The following is a 26,727-nucleotide window of genomic DNA, read 5'->3' as shown; positions in this document are numbered from 1 at the left end:
GTTACAATGATACGCTAATCGATGACTGGTTATAGTTAAAGGATCATTCCCTGCTGGTCAACCATGTTACATCTGCTGATGATCTGGTAATGGCTACTTAATGAGATGGAATTATGGAATCTTGTTCTGTGCCTTGATAATTCCATCATGAAATGGGGCCTTGCAAATGTTCCACAAAAATAAATCACCTGCCTGGGAATCTCATGTCATACAACACTGCACCTCCTCAACTCTCCATGAATATCAGGCAGTTTTACAAGTGTTGTAGGTGCTCCCATACCTGGTCAATGTGTTCATGACCAGCTCTGGTTTGGCAGCCAAAGTCTCACTTCAAATTAGTCGAGCAGCATTCTTTCATTAGACTGTGTAACACTGTGTGGAAGGTGCCTGGACGTTACATACAAATCTTTGGAGTGTCCATTGCCAAGGTCTAGTCCATCTTGAGACCATTCCTCTCCCTGCCATACTGGCATCGCACCTGCCCCTCACCCTTTATCCTGCGGATGTTCGACGCACAGGATTGCACCACTTAGCCATTTTGAGCTTACCCGACTGAGTTACGTGGGTCACGCGGCCACGGCGCGCTTGTTGGTCGAACACAACCGCTGGGCCTGGCTCTAGGGGTGATATCAATATAGAATATATGTAAGGATGCCCCCCAATAGACTCCCCCTGGAACTCTACCAGACACGTCCCACTGAGCGATGACCCCGGGGGTGGCCCAGGACACGCTGGCGGGACTATGTCGCTCTGCTGGCCTGGGAACGCTTGGGAATTCCCCAGGATGAGCTAGAGTCTGTCGCCAGGGAAAGGTAGGCCTGGACCGCCCTACTCAGCATGCTGCCACCGCGACCCTCGCCAGGACAAGCGTTTTTAGAAATTAACGAATAAAGCTGTGATTCTTCTTTGCCACAGATATTACTCTGTGGATTCGAAATATGAACTTATTTAAATTACCATCTGTGCTGGCTTATACAATGAAGGCTGGCCTGCCTATGATTCATCCTATATTCAACCAGACTATATTGTAATTAGCTTACAGATCCTTAAGATATCAATATAGAATATAATCTTCAGTCTCTTTGGCAGGCGAGGCTGCATTGGTTCGGTCATGAATCCCACATTCCCAGACACTGCATGCTCAAGCAGCTTTTGCTTGTCCAGATATTAGGGGCTGAACGGGCATGGCATTGGCTAGAGAAGAGATTGGAGGATGTGGAGGTGATCGGACCTGCCAATGACTGGTGCCAGGAGTAAAGATCGGCCTCTGTGGAGGAGGCCCATAAGGTATGCTGCATGGCAGATAAGAGACATTTGCTCTGCAACAACTGAGGTCGGAAGAGCAATGCCTACATGAATAGGTGTAATTCTGGGTTCCTAAAACTCAGCAAGACAGTGGGGAGCACAGCTGGTTCATCTGTCAGTCATCCCTTGACACCTGGTTCATTCCCATTACCTGCTGAAAGGAATCCACACTTACATGGCCTTAAATTGCACCTATCACAGCATTAGCACTGGGATAAGGTTACGTGCAATTCGTCAGGAAGGGTGGATGTTTTGTTTATATATGTTAATGATTCATGTGAAATCTGTGTGTATTTAAGAGTTTTTTCTTTGTGGGGAGCAGTGGTGCAGTTATTTCACTGCATTATGAACTCAATTAGTTGGATTTTTGCTGACAGCAAACATGATTGATAAGTTGAAAGCTGAACTTATTGTGGGCCTCTGCTATGTTCATTAATCTTAAATTAATTACATGGTGACGTGAGGAAGCATTAATACTGAGCAGATGAATGTGGCCAGGCATGGTTCTGGACACACCACCACGTTTTTACCATGCCAGTGTGTGACAATGTCAAGTTTGTATTTGCAGTAAAGTATATTAACTCTTGAACATGGAGGTTAAATCATAACAATAGTTTATTTTAGTTTTCCTCTTGAACTTTTTTTTTTAAATGGAAACAGTCAGGAAATTAACACAGCATATATGCCTCTGAAGTTAGATCTGTTTATCCGAGCAGTCAAGCAAATCTGAGACTGCTTCATACCTCTCAGTTGCGATTGAACATTTATTTATGCATTTCTACATAATACGAATCTTATTATTTTCAACAGCCTTTGCTAAGTTAGCTGAATTTTGCTTTTATAAATATTCCTTTTGCAGCCAGGCAGCCGAAATTGTGTTCTTGGTGTTTTTGGGTTAACATTTATTTTGAAGATACTAGGGCTTCCAGGCATATTTATAGCCATTTGCCCTCTCATTGTGTGCCTTCACAGCCCGTGTGATGAATTGGGGAATATCTTGAACCTTTTATATAAAAGTCTCCGCGCGCTCACACTTGCAAGGGATTTGGCTCTCGGACCGTGGGGTTCGCGAAAAAAAATTTTGCCGGGCGACACGCCCCGGGCCCCCTGCTTGGCATAGGCTATTCCGTTTTGCCGTCCGTCACCTTTAAAGTGGTTCAATTAACGATTCGGCGCGATTCCTCTTTATTTATTTATTTACTTTACCGCCCGGCTCGCTGCTGCGCATGCGCGAAACGCCGTTGCCCCTGGCAACGCACAGACGCCGCCGCTGCAGGGTGGACGCCATTGCTCATTCAAAACGCAAAACAATTTACACGCAACGCTGAAGTAAATTCATCAAAGTGTAAAGTGTCACGTCCTCTTCTCTCCCCCTCCACCCCAATGTTGTGCACTTACTATTATAGGCTCGGTAGATACTAAAATTACAGCGATTAAATAGGATTATTGTAGTGCGGGGGGGGGGGGTAGCGGCCCAGGCCCCAGCCTCGGCCGGGCAATCTAGGCGAGGCCGGAGGCTTTGCACGGGACTAGGCCTCGTCACGGCAATCTGTCAGGTGAGTACTTTGTGCAATAAAGTCGATGTATATATACTGCTACTAGCGGGGAAATATATTTAAAAACGTCTGAAAGCTTAAAAACAACATACAAATGAAAAGATAACTCATTAATTTAGAATAACATAAAACCAGAGCGCGCCAAGAATCGATTCTTTAAATCGTGCAAAGGTTGTGGATTTCTTTAGAATCGCGCTATTCCCCATTTCAAAACTTGCTTGCATGTCGCCAAGTATGCTTAACATTTCGAACACACACATACTCGCAAATTTACCTTTCACATTTAAGATGCATAACGTCAGCATGTACTGCTGTCTTCACAGCAGGTACCACCACACTCGGTATGTACTGCTGTCATCATAGCAGGTATCAACACAGTATGTACTGCTGTCATCATAGCAGGTACCACCACAGTATGTACTGCTGTCATCATAGTAGGTACCACCACAGTATGTAATGCTGTCAGCAGGTACCACCACCACAGTATGTACTGCTGTCATCATAGCAGGTACCAGCACCACAGTATGTACCGCTGTCATCATAGCAGGTACCACCACAGTATGTAATGCTGTCAGCAGGTACCACCACCACAGTATGTACTGCTGTCATCATAGTAGGTACCACCACAGTATGTAATGCTGTCAGCAGGTACCACCACCACAGTGTACTGCTGTCATCATAGCAGGTACCAGCACCACAGTATGTACCGCTGTCATCATAGCAGGTACCACCACAGTATGTAATGCTGTCACAGCAGGTACCACCACACTCGGTATGTACTGCTGTCACAGCAGGTACCACCACACTCGGTATGTACTGCTGTCATCATAGCAGGTACCACCACAGTGTACTGCTGTCATCATAGCATGTACCACCACACTCGGTATGTAATTCTGTCATCATAGCAGGTATCACCACACACGGTATGTACTGCCGTCATCATAGCAGGTACAACCACAGTATGTACTGCTCTCATCATAGCATGTACCACCACACTCAGTATATAATGCTGTCATCATAGCAGGTACCACCACAGTATGTAATGCTGTCATAGCAGGTACCACCACCACAGTAAGTACTGATGTCATCATAGCAGGTACCACCACCACAGTATGTACTGCTGTCATCATAGCAGGTACCACCACCACAGTATGTACTGATGTCATCATAGCAGGTACCACCACCACAGTATGTAATGCTGTCATAGCAGGAACCACCGCACTCGCTATGTAATTCTGTCATCATAGCAGGTACCACCACCACCACAGCATGTAATGCTGTCATCATTGCAGGTACCACCACACTCGGTATGTTATTCTGTCATCATAGCAGGTACCACCACACTCGGTATGTACTGCCGTCATCATAGCAGGTACCACCACAGTATGTACTGCTGTCATAGCAGGAACCACTACAGTATGTACTGCTGTGATCATATCATATACCACCACACTCAGTATGTAATGCTGTCATCATAGCAGGTACCACCACAATCGGTATGTACTGCTCTCATCATAGCAGGTACCACCACAATATGCACTGCTGTTATCATAACAGGTACCACCACCACAGTATGTACTGCTGTCATCATAGCAGTGATCACCACAGTATGTACTGCTGTCATCATAGCAGGTACCACCACAGTATGTACTGGTGTCATCATAGCATGTACCACCACACTCAGTATGCAATGCTGTCATCATAGCAGGTACCACCACAGTATGTAATGCTGTCAGCAGGTACCACCACCACAGTATGTACTGCTGTCATCATAGTAGGTACCACCACAGTATGTAATGCTGTCAGCAGGTACCACCACCACAGTGTACTGCTGTCATCATAGCAGGTACCAGCACCACAGTATGTACCGCTGTCATCATAGCAGGTACCACCACAGTATGTAATGCTGTCACAGCAGGTACCACCACACTCGGTATGTACTGCTGTCACAGCAGGTACCACCACACTCGGTATGTACTGCTGTCATCATAGCAGGTACCACCACAGTGTACTGCTGTCATCATAGCATGTACCACCACACTCGGTATGTAATTCTGTCATCATAGCAGGTATCACCACACACGGTATGTACTGCCGTCATCATAGCAGGTACAACCACAGTATGTACTGCTCTCATCATAGCATGTACCACCACACTCAGTATATAATGCTGTCATCATAGCAGGTACCACCACAGTATGTAATGCTGTCATAGCAGGTACCACCACCACAGTAAGTACTGATGTCATCATAGCAGGTACCACCACCACAGTATGTACTGCTGTCATCATAGCAGGTACCACCACCACAGTATGTACTGATGTCATCATAGCAGGTACCACCACCACAGTATGTAATGCTGTCATAGCAGGAACCACCGCACTCGCTATGTAATTCTGTCATCATAGCAGGTACCACCACCACCACAGCATGTAATGCTGTCATCATTGCAGGTACCACCACACTCGGTATGTTATTCTGTCATCATAGCAGGTACCACCACACTCGGTATGTACTGCCGTCATCATAGCAGGTACCACCACAGTATGTACTGCTGTCATAGCAGGAACCACTACAGTATGTACTGCTGTGATCATATCATATACCACCACACTCAGTATGTAATGCTGTCATCATAGCAGGTACCACCACAATCGGTATGTACTGCTCTCATCATAGCAGGTACCACCACAATATGCACTGCTGTTATCATAACAGGTACCACCACCACAGTATGTACTGCTGTCATCATAGCAGTGATCACCACAGTATGTACTGCTGTCATCATAGCAGGTACCACCACAGTATGTACTGGTGTCATCATAGCATGTACCACCACACTCAGTATGCAATGCTGTCATCATAGCAGGTACCACCACAATTGGTATGTACTGCTGTCATCATAGCAGGTACCACCACACTCAGTATGTACTGCCGTCATCATAGCAGGTACCACCACCACAGTATGTACTGCTGTCATCATAGCAGGTACCACCACAGTATGTACTGCTGTCATCATAGCAGGTACCACCACCACAGTATGTACGGCTCTCATCATAGCAGGTACCACCACATCGGTATGTATTTCTGTCATCATAGCAGGTACCACCACACTCGGTATGTACTGCTCTCATAGCAGGTACCACCACAGTATGTACTGCTGTCATCATAACAGGTACCACCACCACAGTATGTACTGCTGTCATCATAGCAGGTACCACCACACTCGGTATGTACTGCCGTCATCATAGCAGGTACCACCACACTCGGTATGTACTGCTGTCATCATAGCAAGTACCACAGTATGTACTGCTGTCATAGCAGGTACCACCACCACAGCATGTAATGAGGTCATCATAGCAGGTACCACCACCACAGTATGTACTGCTGTCATCATAGCAGGTACCAGCACCACAGTATGTACCGCTGTCATAGCAGGTACCACCACAGTATGTAATGCTGTCACAGCAGGTACCACCACACTCGGTATGTACTGCTGTCACAGCAGGTACCACCACACTCGGTATGTACTGCTGTCATCATAGCAGGTACCACCACCACAGTGTACTGCTGTCATCATAGCAGGTACCACCACACTCGGTATGTAATTCTGTCATCATAGCAGGTATCACCACACACGGTATGTACTGCCGTCATCATAGCAGGTACAACCACAGTATGTACTGCTCTCATCATAGCATGTACCACCACACTCAGTATGTAATGCTGTCATCATAGCAGGTACCACCACAGTATGTAATGCTGTCATAGCAGGTACCACCACCACAGTAAGTACTGATGTCATCATAGCAGGTACCACCACCACAGTATGTACTGCTGTCATCATAGCAGGTACCACCACCACAGTATGTAATGCTGTCATCATAGTAGGTACCACCACAGTATGTAATGCTGTCAGCAGGTACCACCACCACAGTATGTACTGATGTCATCATAGCAGGTACCACCACCACAGTATGTAATGCTGTCATAGCAGGAACCACCGCACTCGCTATGTAATTCTGTCATCATAGCAGGTACCACCACCACCACAGCATGTAATGCTGTCATAATAGCAGGTACCATCACCACAGTATGTACTGCTGTCATCATTGCAGGTACCACCACACTCGGTATGTTATTCTGTCATCATAGCAGGTACCACCACACTCGGTATGTACTGCCGTCATCATAGCAGGTACCACCACAGTATGTACTGCTGTCATAGCAGGAACCACTACAGTATGTACTGCTGTGATCATATCATGTACCACCACACTCAGTATGTAATGCTGTCATCATAGCAGGTACCACCACAATCGGTATGTACTGCTTTCATCATAGCAGGTACCACCACAATATGCACTGCTGTTATCATAACAGGTACCACCACCACAGTATGTACTGCTGTCATCATAGCAGTGACCACCACAGTTTGTACTGCTGTCATCATAGCAGGTACCACCACAGTATGTACTGGTGTCATCATAGCATGTACCACCACACTCAGTATGTAATGCTGTCATCATAGCAGGTACCACCACACTCGGTATGTACTGCCGTCATCATAGCAGGTACCACCACCACATTATGTACTGCTGTCATCATAGCAGGTACCACCACCACAGTATGTACGGCTCTCATCATAGCAGGTACCACCACAATCGGTATGTACTTGTCATCATAGCAGGTACCACCACACTCGGTATGTACTGCTCTCATAGCAGGTACCACCACAGTATGTACTGCTGTCATCATAACAGGTACCACCACCACAGTATGTACTGCTGTCATCATAGCAGGTACCACCACACTCGGTATGTACTGCCGTCATCATAGCAGGTACCACCACACTCGGTATGTACTGCTGTCATCATAGCAAGTACCACAGTATGTACTGCTGTCATAGCAGGTACCACCACCACAGCATGTAATGAGGTCATCATAGCAGGTACCATCACCACAGTATGTACTGCTGTCATCATAGCAGGTACCACCACCACAGTATGTACTGCTGTCATTATAGCAGGTACCACCCCACTTGGTATGTAATTCTGTCATAGCAGGTACCACCACACTCGGTATGTACTGCCGTCATCATTGCAGGTACCACCACAGTATGTACTGCTGTCATAGCAGGTACCACCACAGTATGTGCTGCTGTCATCATAGCATGTACCACCACACTCAGTATGTAATGCTGTCATCATAGCAGGTACCACCACAGTATGTACTGCTGTTATCATAACAGGTACCACCACAGTATTTACTGCTGTGATCATAGCAGGTACCACCACGGTATGTACTGCTGTCATAGCAGTTACCACCACACTCGCTATGTAATTCTGTCATCATAGGTACCATCAGTATGTACTGCTGTCATCATAGCAGGTACCACCACAGTATGTACTGCTGTCATCATAGCAGGTGTTACCACAGTATGTACTGCTGTCATAGCAGGTGCCACACAGTATGTACTGCTGTCATCATAGCAGGTACCACCACAGCAGTATGCACTGCTGTAATCATAGCAGGTACCACCACAGTCAGTATGCACAGCTGTAATCATAGCAGCTACCACCACAGCAGTGTGCACTGCTGTAATCATAGCAGGTACCACCACAGTATTCACTGCTGTAATCATAGCAGGAACCACCACAGTTGGTATGCACTGCTGTCATCATAGCAGGTGCCACACAGTATGTACTGCTGTCATCATAGCAGGTACCACAGCAGTATGCACTGCTGTAATCATAGCAGGTACCACCACAGTCAGTATGCACTGCTGTAATTACAGGTACCACCACAGTATGTACTGCTGTCATAGCAGTTACCACCACACTTGCTATGTAATTCTGTCATCATATGTACCATCAGTATGTACTGCTGTCATCATAGCAGGTACCACCAGTCAGTATGCAATGCTGTAATCATAGCAGGTACCACCACAGTCAGTATTCACTGCTGTAATCATAGCAGGTACCACCACAGTATGCACTGCTGTAATCATAGCTACCACCACAGTCGGTATGCACTGCTGTTATCATAGCAGGTACCACCACAGTCGGTATGCACTGCTCTAGTGATAGCAGGTTCCACCAGTCGGTATGCACTGCTGTCATCATAGGTACCACCACAGTCGGTATGCACTACTGTCATCATAGCAGGTACCCCCACAGTCGGTATGCACTGCTGTAATCATAGCAGGTACCACCACAGTCGGTATGCACTGCTGTAATCATAGCAGGTACCACCATAGCAGTTTGCACTGCTATAATCATAGCAGGTACCACCACAGTCAGTATGCACTGCTGTAATAGCAGGTACCACCACAATATGCACTGCTGTAATCATAGCAGGTTCCAGCACAGTATGCACTGATGTAATCATAGCAGGTACCACCAGTCAGTATGCAATGCTGTAATCATAGCACGTACCACCACAGCAGTATGCACTGCTGTAATAGCAGGTACCACCATAATATGCACTGCTGTAATCATAGCAGGTTCCAGCACAGTATGCACTGCTGTAATCATAGCAGGTACCACCACTGTCAGTATGCACTGCTGTAGTGATAGCAGGTACCACCTCAGTCGGTATGCACTTCTGTAGTGATAGGAGATACTGCTATCGAGTTGGTAGATACTACTATATACAGTTAGAAGATACTAAAACAGTCAGTATATACCGCTACAGTCAGCCAATACTGCTACAGTCAGTATATACTACTATACAGTCAGCACATACTACGGTGAGTAGCTACTGCAGTCAGTATATACTACTATAGAGTGAGTAGATACTGTTGTAGAGTTAGTAGTTACTACTATAGTCAGTGGATACTACTATAGAGTCATCAGATACTACTATACAGTTAGTCGTTACTACTATAGATTCGGTAGATACTACTGCAGGCCCAGTAAATACTACTACGGTCAGTAGTTACTGCTACAATCAGCAAATACTACTACACAGTCAGTAGCTACTACTGGCTCAGTAGATACTACTGTACAGTCAGTAGATACAACTATAGAGTCAATAGATACTACTTACTCTGTTGTATGTATGGTGTGTAGGTATAGATACCTACGTGGGGGTAAATATATTTTTTTGGGGGAGGGGGGGGGGTGTCCACAATTTTTGGAAACCTTTTAGATCAACTATTTACCCCACACTTTCTATTACTTTTTAGACTTTTGCAAGCCTCTTATAATTTTGTTGGTGGTGATATGGACAAATGGCCCACCGGGCTTTCACAATATCTTAGTATCTGTGTATGTATATGGAAGGTTTTTAATAGTAGTTTTAAAATATTTTTTGACCTGGGCAATGCCGGGTACTTACCGCTAGTATATAAATAAATATAGACGTGTATGTCATATGTGACTGTGTATATATTCATTCCTCTGTGCCTCAATACTGACGTAGATTGTGTGGATATTTTTTTCTGTCTGCAGCTGACCCTTCTTCTGACGCTTCCTCTGCAGAATTGTTTTGATGGAGCAAAGGCACTCAGCGCAGCTTGGTAAAAAACAACAATGGGACCAGTATGCAAACAGCATAGATAGTACTGGAAATTTAACACAGCACCAGAGAACTCAAACAGGAGAGAAACCCTTCAAGTGCACTGTGTGTGAGAAGACATTTGCATGGGCATCAGGTCTTCAGGTCCACCAGAGAACACACACAGGAGAGAAACCCTTCAAGTGCAGTGTGTGTGAGAAGGCATTTTCACAGTCATCAAATCTTAAAATACACGAGAGAACGCACACAGGAGATAAACCAAACAAGTGCAGTGTGTGTGGGAAGGCATTTTCAAGTTCATTTTATTTTAAAATACACCAGAGAATACACACAGGAGATAACCCCTTCAAGTGCAGTGTGTGTGAGAAGGAATTTTCACAGTCATCAAATCTTAAAATACACCAGAGAACGCACACAGGAGAGAAACCCTTCAAGTGCATTGTGTGTGGGAAGGCATATTCAAGTTCATTTTATCTTAAAGTGCACCAGAGAATACACACAGAAGATAAACTCTTCAAGTGCACTCAGTACGGGAAGGCATTTGCACAGTCACCACAGCTTCATAGACACCAGAGAACACACAGGCATCAGAAGATCCCCAAGGAGTGTAGTCTGAAATCGACTTGTGAAAGTCAAAGTGCTGCAATGAGCCCATCCCTCCCGAACAAAGAACCAGAAGTTAATTCCAGCTTGGACACTAGGAAATGTATCAAGGTGAAATTTGAAGAGGCGAAAGTGAAATGTGAAGAGGCGATAGTGAAGAGCGAAGAAGTGAAGGTAAAATGTGAAGATATGATGGTGAAGAGCGAAGATGTGAAGGTAAAATGTGAAGATGAAGATTCAACTCCAAAATCGGACCTACACATCGATGGAGGCAACGTGAAGCAGGAGGAGAATTCTGACTGTGAGGCAGAGCGAGGCAACTCCCAGCAGTTTGTGGAAGTGGAGGTGTGGATGGACTTCTTAGACATTACAAAGTCAAATGGAGAGCTGGTAGATGTGTAAGCTTGAGACAATGAAGCTCCAATAGATTCACCTTTGTCACAGGCCTTTAATGAAAAGAACGTGAAGTTGAATACTCCATTCCTAGGTTCAACCTGCAGAGTAAGAGCGGTCAATATTTGCGGACCTGTGGGTTGGGTAGATCTAACTATGAGCGAGAGCCAATAAGCTCCCAAGCATTCACTGTTATAATAATATTAGCATTTATATGGTGCTTGCTTTAATCGCCTTAGTAACTCAGAGTTTTGTATCATCTCATCACAAACACTCGAAGAGCACGCCGTTTAGCGTCCTCTGGTCTAACACCGTTTGAGACTAGGCTCGAAAGAAAGCTGTTTCTGGTGTGGACCAATCTGTTTCAAAGACAATATATTATCAGTGTTTTTTGTTTGCATTCTGACCTCAAGTATTGTGGTTAATGCAGACATGATTCCTTGTAAAAAGGTTTCAGTTTGGTGTTTTAACATCTCAACACCTGTTTCCATAAAAAAGGAGAAACCCTATTCTCACTCGAATGAGCATGTTATATTGAGTGATTCTGCCCATGTTTTTTTGTAATAATATTGATCGGGATGCAGCGCTGGGGCATGGAAAGGGTGAGCCCCCCCCCACCCGCTGCCTCCGGCCATGCGACACAAAAGACAGCTGGAGGATAATTACTCACAAACCTGTTTGGGGAGGCTAACAGCGCATGTTAGCAGTAAATTATGTATGCAGCGGGGTGCCTCCCCCTAATATGTCAAATACCATGCCAGAATTCCAAACCGCGACGTGAGTGCTGTGAACGCTGCTCAAAACGTACTTCGAGTCACTTGCAGAGTCAAAACTGCAGAACGTGGTACGGTACCAAGCTATAAGAGGTGAATAATATGTTTTACTTCAAACCCGTGATGAGAGAACGGAATACATGGCGACAGCAGGCACACCCGTGCACAATAGGTCACGACTTCAAAGGCTACAGCGCCCCTTTTTGAGAGAGACTGCAAGTCTGATGCGAATTTTTTTAAACACTTCCAGCCCGTGGTGGGAGAGTGGGGAATGGTCCCCAAAACGTGAACAGAAACATGGCGGTAATAAAGACGTCTGGACAACAAACAGCTCAAGCGACTTCAAAAGGAAAAAGCTGCCCCTTTATAAGAAAGTGCCTGACGTGGAAAAATTCAGATATAAGCAAGAATGCAAGACCATAAATCAGTACTGCTCAAATAATTGCTCCATCCATGCACATCCTGGCGGTATCGCTGAATTCCACACTGCGTCAACCGCATCATTGGACTCGATGAACCTTTGCATTCATTTATGACGATCATTAAAAATAAAAACTGTTGCTTTTCAGAATGCCATATGAAAGAAAAAGAAGTACTGAGAGTGATAGGGAGCTCTGCATCACAGAGTTATTTTTTGCATAATTGAGAGGCTGCCAGCCAAGGCTGGTGCTCACAGTATTACAATACAAACGTGGGGAAGAGTGCCTAGCATTACTATTCCCGGTGGCGAGGTCGCTGTGTACAGCCAACCATTACGACCATAGTGATAATAGTTCCAATTATGCTCCGATCAAAGTCAACCCTTCGAGGGAAAGCTGGTGCAACCACTACTCGTGAGAGTGCCCCTTGAAATCGGAACCTACAGGCGAAGTTTAGTTTAGGGTCGGATCAGAGACTGACACGGAACGATATAACTTTATCTCTAGCATGTCATCTGTGCAGCACGAGTCGTACAGACAACTGAAGAGGACTCTGTTGAAGAGGGAGCGGGGGGGGAGACGACAGGCCCTGTCTCTCCAAGTCGTTCCACAGTCGACAAGGATCAACAGTGTCTGGTGCCAAGGGGTTGTGATGCGCGCCAACCAGCGTACGAACTGCGAGCGGTGTCTTGCGACGGGATCATCGCGCACATCGACGCAGACTGAGCTGGACCCATCATCTCTGCCAGCACGGGCACCGCCGACAGCGTGACCAGCGTGCCGACTCGGCAACCACCCCAGCAGTGGAGAGAGACTGACGAAGCAGCCGAGAGCACCGTGTGTTCGACAGACACGCCGACCCAGCGCCCCTGCTGGGGATTTTCGGTCCAAGGAACGCTGCACCTCGGAAGCGGCTAACTGAACAGTTTGCAAGAAGACAACACACACCCACACACAACGCGCATATTGGTACTAATAAGATTGTTCCAAAAAGTTGCCTTTGTGTTTCGAAAAGGGTTTCCATCCCAAGGTGGTGTGTTAACTATTAGTTGTTCGTGAAAAGCATTGTTCTGTCCCTCGAGTTACATGAATTCGATCATTTATAAGTATTTTAGTCATTTAGTTTCATTAATTGCATAACCTTACCAATGAATTAATTGATGACACACTTAACATTTGTCAGCATCTGTGTTACAAATCTACACACAGGAATACTATTGTGTTGAGATTTTTATTTTGATCACAGAATCCTGTCCGCGAATTCATTTATGTCCCATTCGCCAATTTATAAGCATATGTTAGCCAAACAGGCACACTAGCACTCACACTCTTGTTTCAGGACATTTCGTTCATTGCATATCTTACCAATGAATTCATTGATGTCTATTTTTGCCTTTGGGCACGTGTTTCTTTAGATTGTTTCGTATGAATATTGTAATTTTTTAATGGACTTTTCCTATTGCCTTGTATGGTCCCGCTCCTCGGAGGAGTTAGCCGATTGTTCTATTACTCAGTTTTAATAAACGTAACCATTGACGGTTAATGGTACGGATCAATGAGTAGGACATCTTCAGGAGCTCGGTGTTGACAATTCCGATCACAAGCGTGTTCACATAGAGTGTTTTTAGATATTAAAGTTTCTTAACATAGATGAGTCTGAGTGGTTCCTTCCCAAGTTCATGCTAAATAATCTTAATTATAAGAACTGTATTCCACGGCACGATCTGAATTCTGAGACCTGATAGAATTACACTAAAACATAATCAGTAAAAGTTAAAGCGAGAATCATTGTATTATCACGATTGGTAATACACCCATGACAACGAAGCTGAGCCTTATTGGTATAATTGCATACATTTACAGAATTTCATAAAATGACACATTTTCCATTGTATTATCACGATTGGTAATACACCCCTAAATAACTAAGCCGAGCCTCATTTAAATTATCTTAATTAATAAAAATTTCATTAAAAAATATTTCAAGACAATTTATACAACAAGCACCCCCAAGTGGTAGCTGCCCCTGTGTGGCATAGGGTGGTCCTGCACCAGCCTGCATGTGGGTATGAGTCTGTTAGTAGGGGGCGATGATTGATGTGTAATCTCAGTTGTGTAATTTGTGGATAATGTTTAGAATTTGCCAAATTTTAACCACAACGCCAGCATGCAATCGCATACACGTTTTGAATGACAATAGTATGTTTTAGAATCAGCTGTAATTCATGTTCCTGGACTAACCAGGGATGTCTGTCGGATGTGAACCTTGAACCTCTGCAACAAAAAGAGAATGCACTTCCACTTGGCTTCCCTCAATTTGAGTGCTGCAGATGGAGGCCTCATCCGACAGACTCCTTGTAAATACGATATAACATGATGAAGTACATTTCAGTGCAGTAATTACATTTTGTCAATATGTGTATTGATAATTTAGAATTATAATTTAATGAATACTTGTCTGATTTGTGCGTACATGTAACATTTTGTCTATAAGGTCAAACATGGAATACGTGATTGTAGGAGAAAGTGTGTGTTTTGGAAGTAACCTGTACAGATGACTCACGTGAGAGCTGTTCTTGTGATACGGGTCAACTGATATTTTTCGTGATTCAGGAAGCATCTGCCTCTGGTACAAATTGTCTTTAAAATAAAGAACATTCGCATCATTCATCAGTTACAAGGCATACCACTTAAAAGTTACGTATAGGGTATACATTCTCCACAACACAAATTATTTTGTATTACGTGTTTAAATAGATTTTGTCGAACTAGGACTAAAAATGCTCCTTGCCGATTAACATCTGGACTGATTCAGGAAGCATCTGCCTCTGGTACAAATCATTGTCTTTGAAATAAGGAACATTCGCATCATTCATCAGTTATAAGACATACCGATTAAAAGTTACGTATAGGGGATACATTCTCCACAACACGAATTAGAATTTTGTATTGTGTTTTTTAGATTTTGTCGAACTAGAACTAGAAATGCTCCTTGCTGATTAACATCGGGATGTTTGTAACCATCGGTTGAAGGCAGCCTGACTACTGTTCAGACATTGTACACGAATACCGGTCCACAGGTGGCTTGCACTGAATCAATTATGCACTCCCAGAAGGCTGTGCTATTTATAGTTTGTGTAAAACATTTATTTGTTTCGTGGAGAGACCAATAAATGAAAGAGACGTCATGTCTGCTGATCTGTTTCATAGCAAGGAGGTAATTTAAAGAGCACATTTCAAATGCATCATGAATTTTTGTTACAGATTTGTCTTCTCGTCTAGGATTTATTGAATTTTAATCTCTTTAAATAAAACTTAAATAACGGTGTCCATCGGTATCCCACTGCTTACCACATGTTTACTTAAATATGTAAAAGCCGCCTCTGGAGACATCACCTCAAAGTCACGAGTGGGTGATGTCAGAGCCTCCCTATCTCTGGTTTGTGACCCCACCAAGAGCAGAACTCCCCTCGTCCACGGGACGTGACGACTGTGCACTGAGTATTGGAATTCATTTGCACAGTAATCAAATCTTGACCGACAAGAGAGAACACGCACAGAAGAGGAGCCCATCAGGTGCACTTTGTGTGGTAAGACGTTTGCACGGTCATCAAATCTACACAACCGCCAGGGGACACATTAAAAACCCCATCAAGTACACTGTTTGAAGGCCTTTGAAGTGTTTTGAAACTGAAACACGCGTAAGGAGATCAATAAGGAGCAGAGCCTGCATTCGAGGTGTGAAATTCCAATTGCCACAATAAGCCCATAGCTTGCAACACAAGAACCATTAGAAACTTTGCTTAAAGCTTTCATGACTGCAGGAATTCATACTCTGTGGCTCTTTCGGTAAAGTCACGTAGATAGAAAAATAATTTTAAAAAGTCACGACGTTTCGATCGCAACAAGCAATCGTCTTCAGGTGAAAAAAATACAGCAGACGGACTGCTGAGGCAGGAAGAAATATAGCGAGAGAGCTACTGCAGCCAAAGGTTATATAGGTTTGAGATGGGTACAACCCAAGGGTAAGTGGGCTGGGGCTAGATGGAATTTGCAAGTAAATGTAAGATCGCAGAGCTAGGTATACCTCGGCTATTGTGTTGCTAGAGATTAGCATGTCAATCTGTTAATGTAACCCCACGGCTACGGTGCTGAAGAAGCCATTGTATTGCTCGAGATTAGAGATTAGCATGTCAATGTGAGACGGCTCCTGCAGCAGCAGCGGCTATGTGAATGGGAGACATTCAGCCTATTAAACGAGCGCCACCGCCGCATCGAGGAAAAGGGAGCAGCAGCTATGTTAGTGAGAAATTTAGCCTGTTAATGTAACAATAACAACTGAACAATAACAACCGCAATTTGATACTAAGTGGCGGTGACATCACCACAACGCTTGTGCCAGGCTATATGCATCTTGAGGCAACGAAGTGTCGAACGCCCGCTGGCAGGAGGTCACAGGGCAGACTCAGATGGAACAGGTCGACTGACTGAGACGACTGGCTGATGCACCACCTGTGCCCCCTACTGTGGCAACTTGCTGTGCTTTAGCCACCCGGCGCTCCGCTCGTTGTTGTGAGCGTCGCTCCTCCGCCCTCCATTGTTGTTGGAGAGCGACTGCCTCCAACTGCCCAGTAGCGTCCTTCACGAGCCTCCACAGAGGCCGATCTTGCCATGGCTGGTACCAGTCATCGGCAAGTCCACTCAGCTCCACGTCCTCCTGTACCACATCACTCCATCTCTTCTCTAGCCCGTGCCATGCCCGTTTAGCCCCTGAGTCATGTAGCCCGCTGGGCATGCGGGCTACATGACTCAGCCAACGCAGTATTGCCTGCCGGAGGAGCTTGCCGAAGGGACTTTGTCCACATCTTTCAAGGATTTGTGAGCTCACGCAATCCAGCCTGGTTAAACCCAGGATGGATCGTAGGCAGGCCAGCCTAAATGTTTGTAACCGGCGAAGATGTTCCATTAGGGGGGTCCACGTTTCGCAAGCATAGAGAAGGGAGGGAATTACCGTGGCCGAGAAGACCTGGAGCTTCATGCGGAGCGAGAGACCAGGTAGCTTCCACACAACGTTACGCAGTCGATGTAAAGATAATGGCGCTCGACTGATTCGGAGTGAGACCTCTGCTGTTAAACCGGAGCCAGTCATGAGCACACTGGCCAGGTATGGGAATCTCTCCAATCTCTCTACAACTGTCCCATCACCAATTGTGAGTTGTGGGGTGGATTGTTCGATGTTACAAAATACCCAGGCAGGTGCTTAGTTTTGGTGGGGCTAATGGTAAGGCCCCACCTCTTAGTGCCATGCTCCAGGTTCAGCAGCAGTGCCTCCAACTCCTCTGAGTGAGCAGCAACCACCAGAGCATCGGCATACATCACATGGTTGAGCAATAGGAAGCCATCGCTTGACCGCACCCGGGCATCGATCACCCTCCCATTGTATCTGTACCATATGATAATTCCTCCGGGACAGCCATTGAAAGCTTCACAAACTACGTGGTCAAAAGATATGTTAACTAATGTGGCAGCCAGAGGACATCCCTGTCACACCCCAAGGTGTAGAGGGAATGGCTGACTCACGGACACGTAGTTTGGCGTGGGGCCACTCACCATCATGAAGGTCCTTAAGGATCGTGAGCAAAGGGTGAGGGACCCGAAAGCATGAAGAACAACCCAGAGGCCAGGCCTACTGATGTTATCATATGCCTTGACCAGGTCAAGAAAATACAAAAGACAAAGATCCCCCATATAGCCATAACAGACTGTAGGGGCAAGTGCTGTTAGCGAGCACCTATGAAGGCCGGTAACAGTACATGAGGGGGTGGGTGGCCAGCACCACGCCCGACCGCCTTTGTCGGCAAAAGGAAATAAATAAAGAGGAATCGCGCTACATCGTTAATTAAACCACTTTAAAGTTTAGGGATGGGAAAACGAAATAGCCTATTCCCACCGCGGGGCCTGGGGTGTGCTGCCCGGCAAATTTTTTTTGACGCGAACCCCACGGTCCGAGGGCCAAATCCCCCCCAAGCGAGTGTACACAGAGGGACAGACGGACAGACAAAAAATGCCTTTTATAGGTTAGACTAGCGTTAAGTACCCGTCGTTGCCCAGGTGAAAAGGGCAGACACACACATGGACTTACACACACATCGACCCACACATAAACTCAACGACTTAGACGCACACACATGGTTAAACCCAGGATAGATCGTTAGCAGGCCAGCCTAAATGTAACCGGCGAAGATGGTCCATTAGGGGGGTCCACGTTTCGCAAGCGTAGAGAAGGGAGGGAATTACCGTGACCGAGAAGACCTGGAGCTTCATGCGGAGCGAGAGACCAGGTAGCTTCCACACAACGTTACGCAGTCGATGAAAAGATAATGGCGCTTGACTGATTCGGAGTGAGACCTCTGCTGTTAAACCGGAGCCGGTCATGAGCACACTGTCCAAGTATGGGAAACTCTCCACTCTCCACAACTGCTCTATCGCCAATTAGGAGTTGTGGGGGTGGAGTGTCCGATGGTACAAAATACCCAGGCAGGGGCTTAGTTTTGGTGGGGCTGATGGTAAGTCCCCATCTCTCAGTGGCAAGCTCCAGGTTCAGCAGCAGCGCCTCCAACTCCTCCTCTGAGTGAGCAGCAATTACCAGATCATTGCCATACATAACATGATTTAGCAATAGGAAGCCATCTCATGACCGCACCTGGGCATCGATCAACCTCCCATTGTATCTGTACCAGATGGAAATTCCTCTGGTACAGCTATTGAAGGCTTCACGGTCAAAATAGATGTTAAATAATGTGGGAGCAAGAGGACATCCCTGTCGCACCCCAAGGTGTACAGGGAATGGCTCTGACTCCCGGTCACGTAGTTTTACCCGGGCCCGCTCACCATCATGAAGGTCCTTAATGATTGTGAGCAGAGGGTCAGGGACTTCAAAAGTACAAAGAACAACCCAGAGCACAGGCCTACTGATGGTATCATAGGCCTTGACCAGGTCAAGAAAGCAAAGATGTAGGTCTTGTTGGAATTCCCTATACCTCTGCTGTAGCAGACGGACAGAAAATATGGCATCTGTGCAGGACTGCCCTTTCCTCAGCGTGCCTAGCAAGGCGACTTTGAATAATGCTTGCCAGGACCTTTCCTGGTGCATACACTGTATACAGAAACACACTTTAACAAGAACAACGACCGCCATTCGCCACTAAGTGGCGGTGACGTCACCACGGCGCTTGTGCCAGGCTACGTGCACGTTGAGGCCACGTTAAGCATGAGTTCTACTGTTGTTTCGGAATTGGCTTGCATAGGTAGTGTTTACAGGTATCAATACATGAATAGGCTCGGGATGGTCATTAATTGGTACAGTTACAGCATATCCCTGGAGGGTCTCCTTTTCATGTCATTGCATGGCAGTAGCTGCATGAAGTAGACATGGAACCAATGGCAACTACTGAATCAGAAGTGTAAATTAAGTGAGGAATGTGTGGAAAAGAAAGACTTTTCCGTTTGGCAGCAGGGTAGGCACCTGGTTGCAGCCATTGTTGTGCTGTTTGCAAGCTGCCTTGCTTGTTGGTGGACTGGAGTTTGATTAGCTGTGGCAGCAGCCATTTGTGCTGTGCTGGTTTTCTGTGAAGCTCATTGCTGTTGAGGAGTTGGTGCAGCCATGGCAGCCCTGGCAACATGCTCTTGCTTCTTAGTGTTCAGGAGATTAATTAGCTGTAGGTGCAGCACAGGCAGCACGCTGTCTAACTCTGTGTTAAGGAGATTCATTACCTGTAGGTGCAGCCATTGCAGCACTTGTGCGAATGGCATCAATTATTGTAATCGGCTTTGGTGAAGAGAGGTGCACGTTTTCCGCGAGGAACATTATAGGTGGAGGTCAAAGTTAATAAGCATAAAAAAGAGTAAATAGTGAGTGTGTGAGTGAATGCTATTTAGAGATTAAGGAAATGATAGTTGATTGTGTAATCGTTGTAGGAAGGCGAAGACATAAGCCGCAAAGGAACGAAGTCATTGTTTATAGTGATAGATGTGGGTATTAATAGTATGTGTGTGGTGGTGTGTACATATATAATTATTTTAATGCTAGTGCGTGTATTTGCATGCTTTTTATTCCTTACCAGGCGATGTAGACGATGTATTTTAGTCGTAGCTGTTGTATAGCATCTATGTTATGTAGAAGGAGGTCGGTAGTGTTGGTACGTAGATGTAAATATTTTAGAATAGTACATGTTTTTAATATAAATATTGCAGTGTGTTAGAGGTGAGCCGTGCACGTGCAGAGAGGATAGTAATGAGCCGGAGGTGGATGAATTTGGCGGCAAAAACGCAGGGCTGATAATAGGGAAGGATAACGTGGTAAATATGAGAACAAATATTGTAGTGCAGTGGAGGCACCTTGTCATGGTGAGTGTGTAGAATTATAGTATATGAAATGTCATAATGTATTAGCATGTGTGGAAAACCGTAAGTAGTGAGAATGCTCCCGGGCGTTAACACATGGCAAGAGAAAGAGAGGGGGGAGTTGAGGAGCGGGGTGGGTGCAGGTGGTACAGGTGTTGAAGGTGAGCAGGTAAGCTAAAAATAGTGAGAAAAACACAAACTCACCCGTGAGTACGCATGGAAAGTTTGGATTGTGTTGGCGCCATTTGGTTCACAAAAAAGTCTACACAAGCGCAAAGTCTGCTTTATCTTAATAGATTTATATTATTTTTTGTCTTGGAATATTTTTTGTATACAGTTTCTCCGTGCTCATGTCAATTGTTTAGTTTATTTGGAATACAGTACAGTACTTATTTCAATTGTGATATTGTCAATTTTAGTCTACGTTTACCTAACGCCATTACTTAGGTAAGGTATTGAATATCACACTTTTAGCTTTCGCGCGGAAATTTCCAAGAACATTACTCTGCGATATGCAAGGGGCTGCTTATTTTTTGTCTATTAACTACAGCGTACAGATTTTCAACAGAAACTAGATCTCTGCATTCTTTATTTAATAAAGGCCTATAGTAACATAAAGAGGCTTCGGGCTTTGGACTGTTATTTGTTTTCAAAGCTATGCCTCTGCTCACATTATTTTAGGATTTGTATGATTTTGGGTGGGACGGTCTCAAGCTGCGTGACCAGGTGTCGGAGCCATTTCCTGTTCAACTTGGCTTGTGATACAAATTCACTGTGGCCCCATGCATTACATTACATAGCATATTAGATAACTATGTAGTTTGAGAAGCTCCCAATGGTCATATGAAAACCATTGCATTCGTTACGGTTACAATGATATGCTAATCGGTGCCTGGTTATAGTTAAAGGATATTTACCTGCTGGTTAACCATGTTACATCTGCTGATGATTTGGTAATGGCTACTCAATGAGATGGAATTAGGGAATCTTGTTCTGTGCCTTGATAATTAATTCCATCATGAAATGGGGCCTTGCAAATGTTCCACAAAAATAAATCACTTGCCTGGGAATTTCATGTCATACAACACTGCACCTGCTCAACTCTCCATGAATAATCAGGCAGTTTTACAAGTGTTGAAGGAGCTCCCATACCTGGTTAATGTGTTCACGACCAGCGCTGGTTTGGCAGCCAAAGTCTCACTTAAAATTAATCGAGCAGCATTTTTTCATTAGACTGTGTAACACTTGTGGAAGGTGCCTGGACTTATGCTCCATACAAAGCTTTGAGTGTCCATCGACAAGGTCTAGTCCATCTGAGACCATCCCTCTCCCTGCCATACTGGCATCGCACCCGCCCCTCACCTTTCATCCTGCGGATGTTCGACGCACAGAATGGCACCACCAAGGATGCCCCCGAATAGACTCCCCCTGGAACTCGACCAGACACGTCCCACTGGGCGAAGACCCCAGGGCTGGCCCAGGACACGCTGGGGGGAGTATGTCGCTCGGCTGGCCTGGGAACGTTTGGGAATTCCCCAGGATGAACTAGAGTCTGTCGCCAGGGAAAGGGAGGCCTGGACTGCCCTACTCAGCATGCTGCCACCGTGACCCTCACCAGGACAAGCGTTTTTAGAACTAACGAACAAAGCTGTGATTCTTCTTGGCCACAGATATTACTCTGTGGAAGAAAAGTATAAACTTATTTAAATTACCATCTGTGCTGGCTTATATAATGAAGGCTGGCCTGCCTATGATTCATCCTCTATTCAACCAGACTATATTGTTTTAGAAGCTTATAGATCCTTAAGATATCAATACAGAATATAATCTAGAGTAGAGGCTGACTGAAATTAGGTTTCGGTGCTGAAATTTGGCAAGTGGCCTCTTTCGGCATACTTTCGGTTTCGGCTGAAAGTCAATTTTTTACTTTCGGTCTGGTTTCGGTTTCGGCCGAAATTGATATTGACTTTCGGTCATCAACCGAAGATCTATTTTTAGAATATAACGCTAGTGCTGTTGTATATATATAGGTGTTATGAAAATTGATGAAAATAATGAAAATTAAATGAAATTTGAAATGTGCATAATTTATCCGAAATTATGTTAATCAGTGTAATTATGCGCATAAATCATGCTGATTCGATAGATAATCGTATTAATTTATGTGAGTGGGCGTGGGTATGATAATGCAGGTCGTTATGGATTATCAGGTCGAGCCTCGGTGACGAGGATTGTGTTATGAATTGGAATAACGCAATTAATCGTATGCAGTGACGCAGGCGTTGTGAGCGTGAATGAGAGAGAGTCGATTCGACTCTGCTCTTTAATTCCGTATTATCGATAAGGATACGATTACTCTCGATTGAACATTATGAATTATGTGTGTTATGGATTATGTGTGGTGATAGTGTGCTTATGATAGGTCCCCAGGATTCAGATCTCATACACAGAACAATATTATGCAGAATTTCAGGAAGAATCACACACAAACCTTCTGCTTTGATCAATTTTATTTTCTAGCTAACTTTAATTTTTGGATAATATGAAAAATCAATCTCGGGATTTTGGAATTTCAACACAGCGTTAACATGATACCATCACAATTGCGTTGTTTCACCTCGATAGCGGCACTTGTGGTTAATTCCCGACGCGTAACGCAATCGATCGGTTGTTGAGAGAGAGATTAAAAACAAGCGAACTATGCTATCAAACCTTAACCTTATAATATGCAAACTCGTATTCTTGAATGATTACACAACACAGCACTCGGTCTTTGATTCGTATCCAATCCTTAACACATTCTGATATGCGAAATTATTATGCTTGAAATCGTCAGCACAGTACCACGGCGATGTTCGTTCATTGATTCATCAATGATTATGCAATTAAAGCGTTCGACTGAAATAATTCTGATTGCCTCATCAACGTAACTCAATGGGTGGCGATGTTTTTCGTTATCAGCTAATAGTTGACGCAGTTATCATGAGTCTTGTATGTTTAATGGGAAGGTTGTTGATTTCTTGCGTTGAGCAAACGCCTATGTTGATTTCCTTGTCAAAAAAAATGTTTGTTCGTTGTGTAGCGGTGGGGGAGTGAGGAGGGAGTGTGGGGGAGGAGCATACGAACGACTGCCAGTTTCTGTCCACCGCTGGCTGGATGAGTCAGCACGACGCTCGCCGTCGTCGCGCCGATGGGTGTTGAGTTGCAGGGCCGCTTCCCTCTCAGCCCTGGTGACGCGAAGTTGCGCGCTGTAGCACGCTGGTGGCACGCTGTTGGCACGCTCTGGTGCTGGTGGCACGCTGTTGGCACGCGCTGGTGCTGGTGGCACGCTGGTGCTGATGCTGGTGCTGATGGCACGCTGGTGGCGCGCGCTCCCTCTCCTTGAAGATGCGCGAACGCGCCCGTGCTGGTTCGCTGATAGCAGTTTCTCTCCACTGCTGGCTGAGCTGCTGCACGCTCTTGCTTGGCGTTGCTGGCCGCGCTCTTTCTCCTTGAAGATGTGCGAACGCGCCCGTGCTGATTCGCTGACAGCAGTTTCCTCCACTGCTGGATGAGCTGCGCCGGTGCGCGCTCTTTCCGCTGCTGTAGTATCTGACACTGCGCTCGCGGGCGACAGGTCAAGTTTTTCTTCTGCTGAGTGAGCCGAGTCGCACGTGCTCTCTCTGTTGAAGTGCGCGAACGCGCCCGTGCTGGTTCGCTGATAGCAGTTTCTCTCCACTGCTGTATGACTCACTTTTGTTGATACATCGCGACTCAGCGATCCTCGCTACTCAGCGAGGCTCGGAGCCAGCCGCTCCATGCGACTGCTCGTCCTGTGGACGTCTTGACTCGCTGATCTGTCTTGACTCTTGACTTAACTTCACTGACTTTTGAAAATGCGGCTGACCGTTATATTCAAAGACAATTCTCTCTGCGCAGTGGAAAAGGGGGGGCGGGGTCTGTGTGTGTGAGTTCGTGTGTGTGTACAGATGGCTCCTGCGATAACGATCTGTTTGCCCTGGCGTGAAATTCCTCTCTCGCGCTCTTCGGGAGAGACAAATGTGGTCGGGGTTGCTTGGGATATTGTTTAAACTCTTTCGTAAGTTTGCCCGTTCGCCTCATTCCTTCTCGAAAACCTTTGATGTGACTGTATTTTGTCTCCAAGCTTTGTTTCAACAGTCAAAGTATTAAAGGTGAACATCATTTGATAGCGAATTAATTATTGGATAATAATTCACTGATGTATCTGGTGGCCTGGTCTTAATTGGAGTGAGCGCGAGGACCGCTAACTTTAGCTTATTCTTGTTATTGCATTTTACATTTTAACCGTTGTTTTAAAAAAAAATGGTTTAACCCGTGGGCGTCCTCATTTCTGGCTTGCGGAGGGCTTCCCTCTGCATGACCTCCCTTAGGGCACATCAAACTCTTGTTCATCTGGAGATCTTCGCAGATAGCTGCTAACATCCTCGCCTCGAGAGTTTTATTATTTCTTTATTTATTAATGGCCTGTTTATGACCGACATCTGGTTTTTCGTGTGCCTGGCTTACGGGTTGTATTGATTTTTTTTCATTTGTTAAAAAAATATGATATATAACGGCAAATATTATTGTTAATATCAATTTTGGAAAAGGCTCATATACAACAGTGCTACGTCTATCAGCCGGTCAGTCGGCACTAGGCAATCTTATGCGATAGGCTGCAAACACGTCAGCAGCAGCTTGGGAGCGAGGTTACAATCGCAACCATGCTCTGGGGGGTAAGACATTTGTGACGATGTGTGACGAGGGGGGTGGGGGGTTGAGAAATGTGATGTCACATCAAAATGCGCAACTTTAAATAAATATAGACAACACGTTCTACTTAATTAAGTAGACTTTTTAATAAATATTTTCTCCTACAACATCAGAGTGCAGCGTCACATAAAGTACGCCCTATGACACTAGTTTAAAGGGATTTGAAGCATGTTTTTTATTTGGGGGCAGGGGGGAGCAGAGCTTTGTGACATCATATTTGAGGGGGGGTCTGACTTTTTGTCACGCCGTATAACGAAGGGGAGGGGGGGGGAAATCGTCCAAAATCGCGTGACGTCATTTATGGGCGGCCCCTCTGCTAATGTATATACGACCGGTCAACAGACGGCAGCCTGCATCTACATCTGTGGGTGGAGTCTCTTTGGCGGGAAGACAACAAAGTGCCTCCATTTTCTGTTCCAGCCGCCTGCCCGCCTTGGCTTATGTGTTGCGTTCACTTCAGTCTACACGCATGTTGATACTGAGATTCGAAGTCTGACAATATTGATATTCAGTTAGTTAATAGTTCCACAGTGAATTAGTGATAACGAAATTACAAATCTCAGTGAAGTAGAAAATTAAAGTTAATAAACGGAGCAGTTAATCACCGTGAAGAATGTCGAAACATGCGGTGTGGGATTACTTCACTAAAGTTGATTCTGATGCAAGCAAGGCGCAGTGCAAAGAATGCAACAAACTGTTAGATGATGATAGAAGAGAAAGCGACTAAACATGCATTACCAAATTTTGTGCAGACATCCTTGACATCAATGGCCGAGAGCAGAATCGTCTGGCCTGATGACCACGTTGCAGTTCAGCGAATTGATGAGTGCATCATGGACTTGATCGTTGTCAACATGTTACCCTACTCAGTTGTTGAAAGTGAAGCATTCAAAAGACTGAACATTGGTGATCCACTCAGCGCTCATCGCTATAAGGTGAAATGCGAAAAATACTACGGAACAACGCTGATGCCTGCCACAT

The 26,727-nt window shown here is 45.3% G+C and overlaps 1 protein-coding gene across 9 annotated transcripts in view; it reads left to right on the top strand.

Annotated features, from left to right (window-relative positions):
- The window catches only part of LOC116957252 (uncharacterized), a 42,438-nt gene that overhangs the window by 1,502 nt on the left and 14,209 nt on the right, over positions 1-26,727 (top strand). The window contains exons 2-4 of one of the 9 annotated variants that reach the window (XM_076055543.1): positions 688-812; positions 1,165-1,287; positions 10,346-15,908. In XM_076055543.1, the coding sequence (XP_075911658.1) occupies positions 1,238-1,287; positions 10,346-11,387 (1,092 nt within the window). In that variant the 5' untranslated portion in view covers positions 688-812; positions 1,165-1,237 and the 3' untranslated portion in view covers positions 11,388-15,908. The other 8 variants (XR_012930528.1, XR_012930526.1, XR_012930527.1 and 5 more) reach the window with 8 other exon arrangements.

This window comes from Petromyzon marinus, chromosome 71 (genome assembly GCF_048934315.1).
Source record: "Petromyzon marinus isolate PM22_M1 ecotype Great Lakes invasive population chromosome 71, UKy_Petmar_22M1.pri1.0, whole genome shotgun sequence".
In the NCBI taxonomy this organism is placed as follows: domain Eukaryota; kingdom Metazoa; phylum Chordata; class Hyperoartia; order Petromyzontiformes; family Petromyzontidae; genus Petromyzon; species Petromyzon marinus.
Note: the sequence above shows the minus strand (reverse complement) of the source record. Positions and strands in the feature narration are given on the sequence as shown.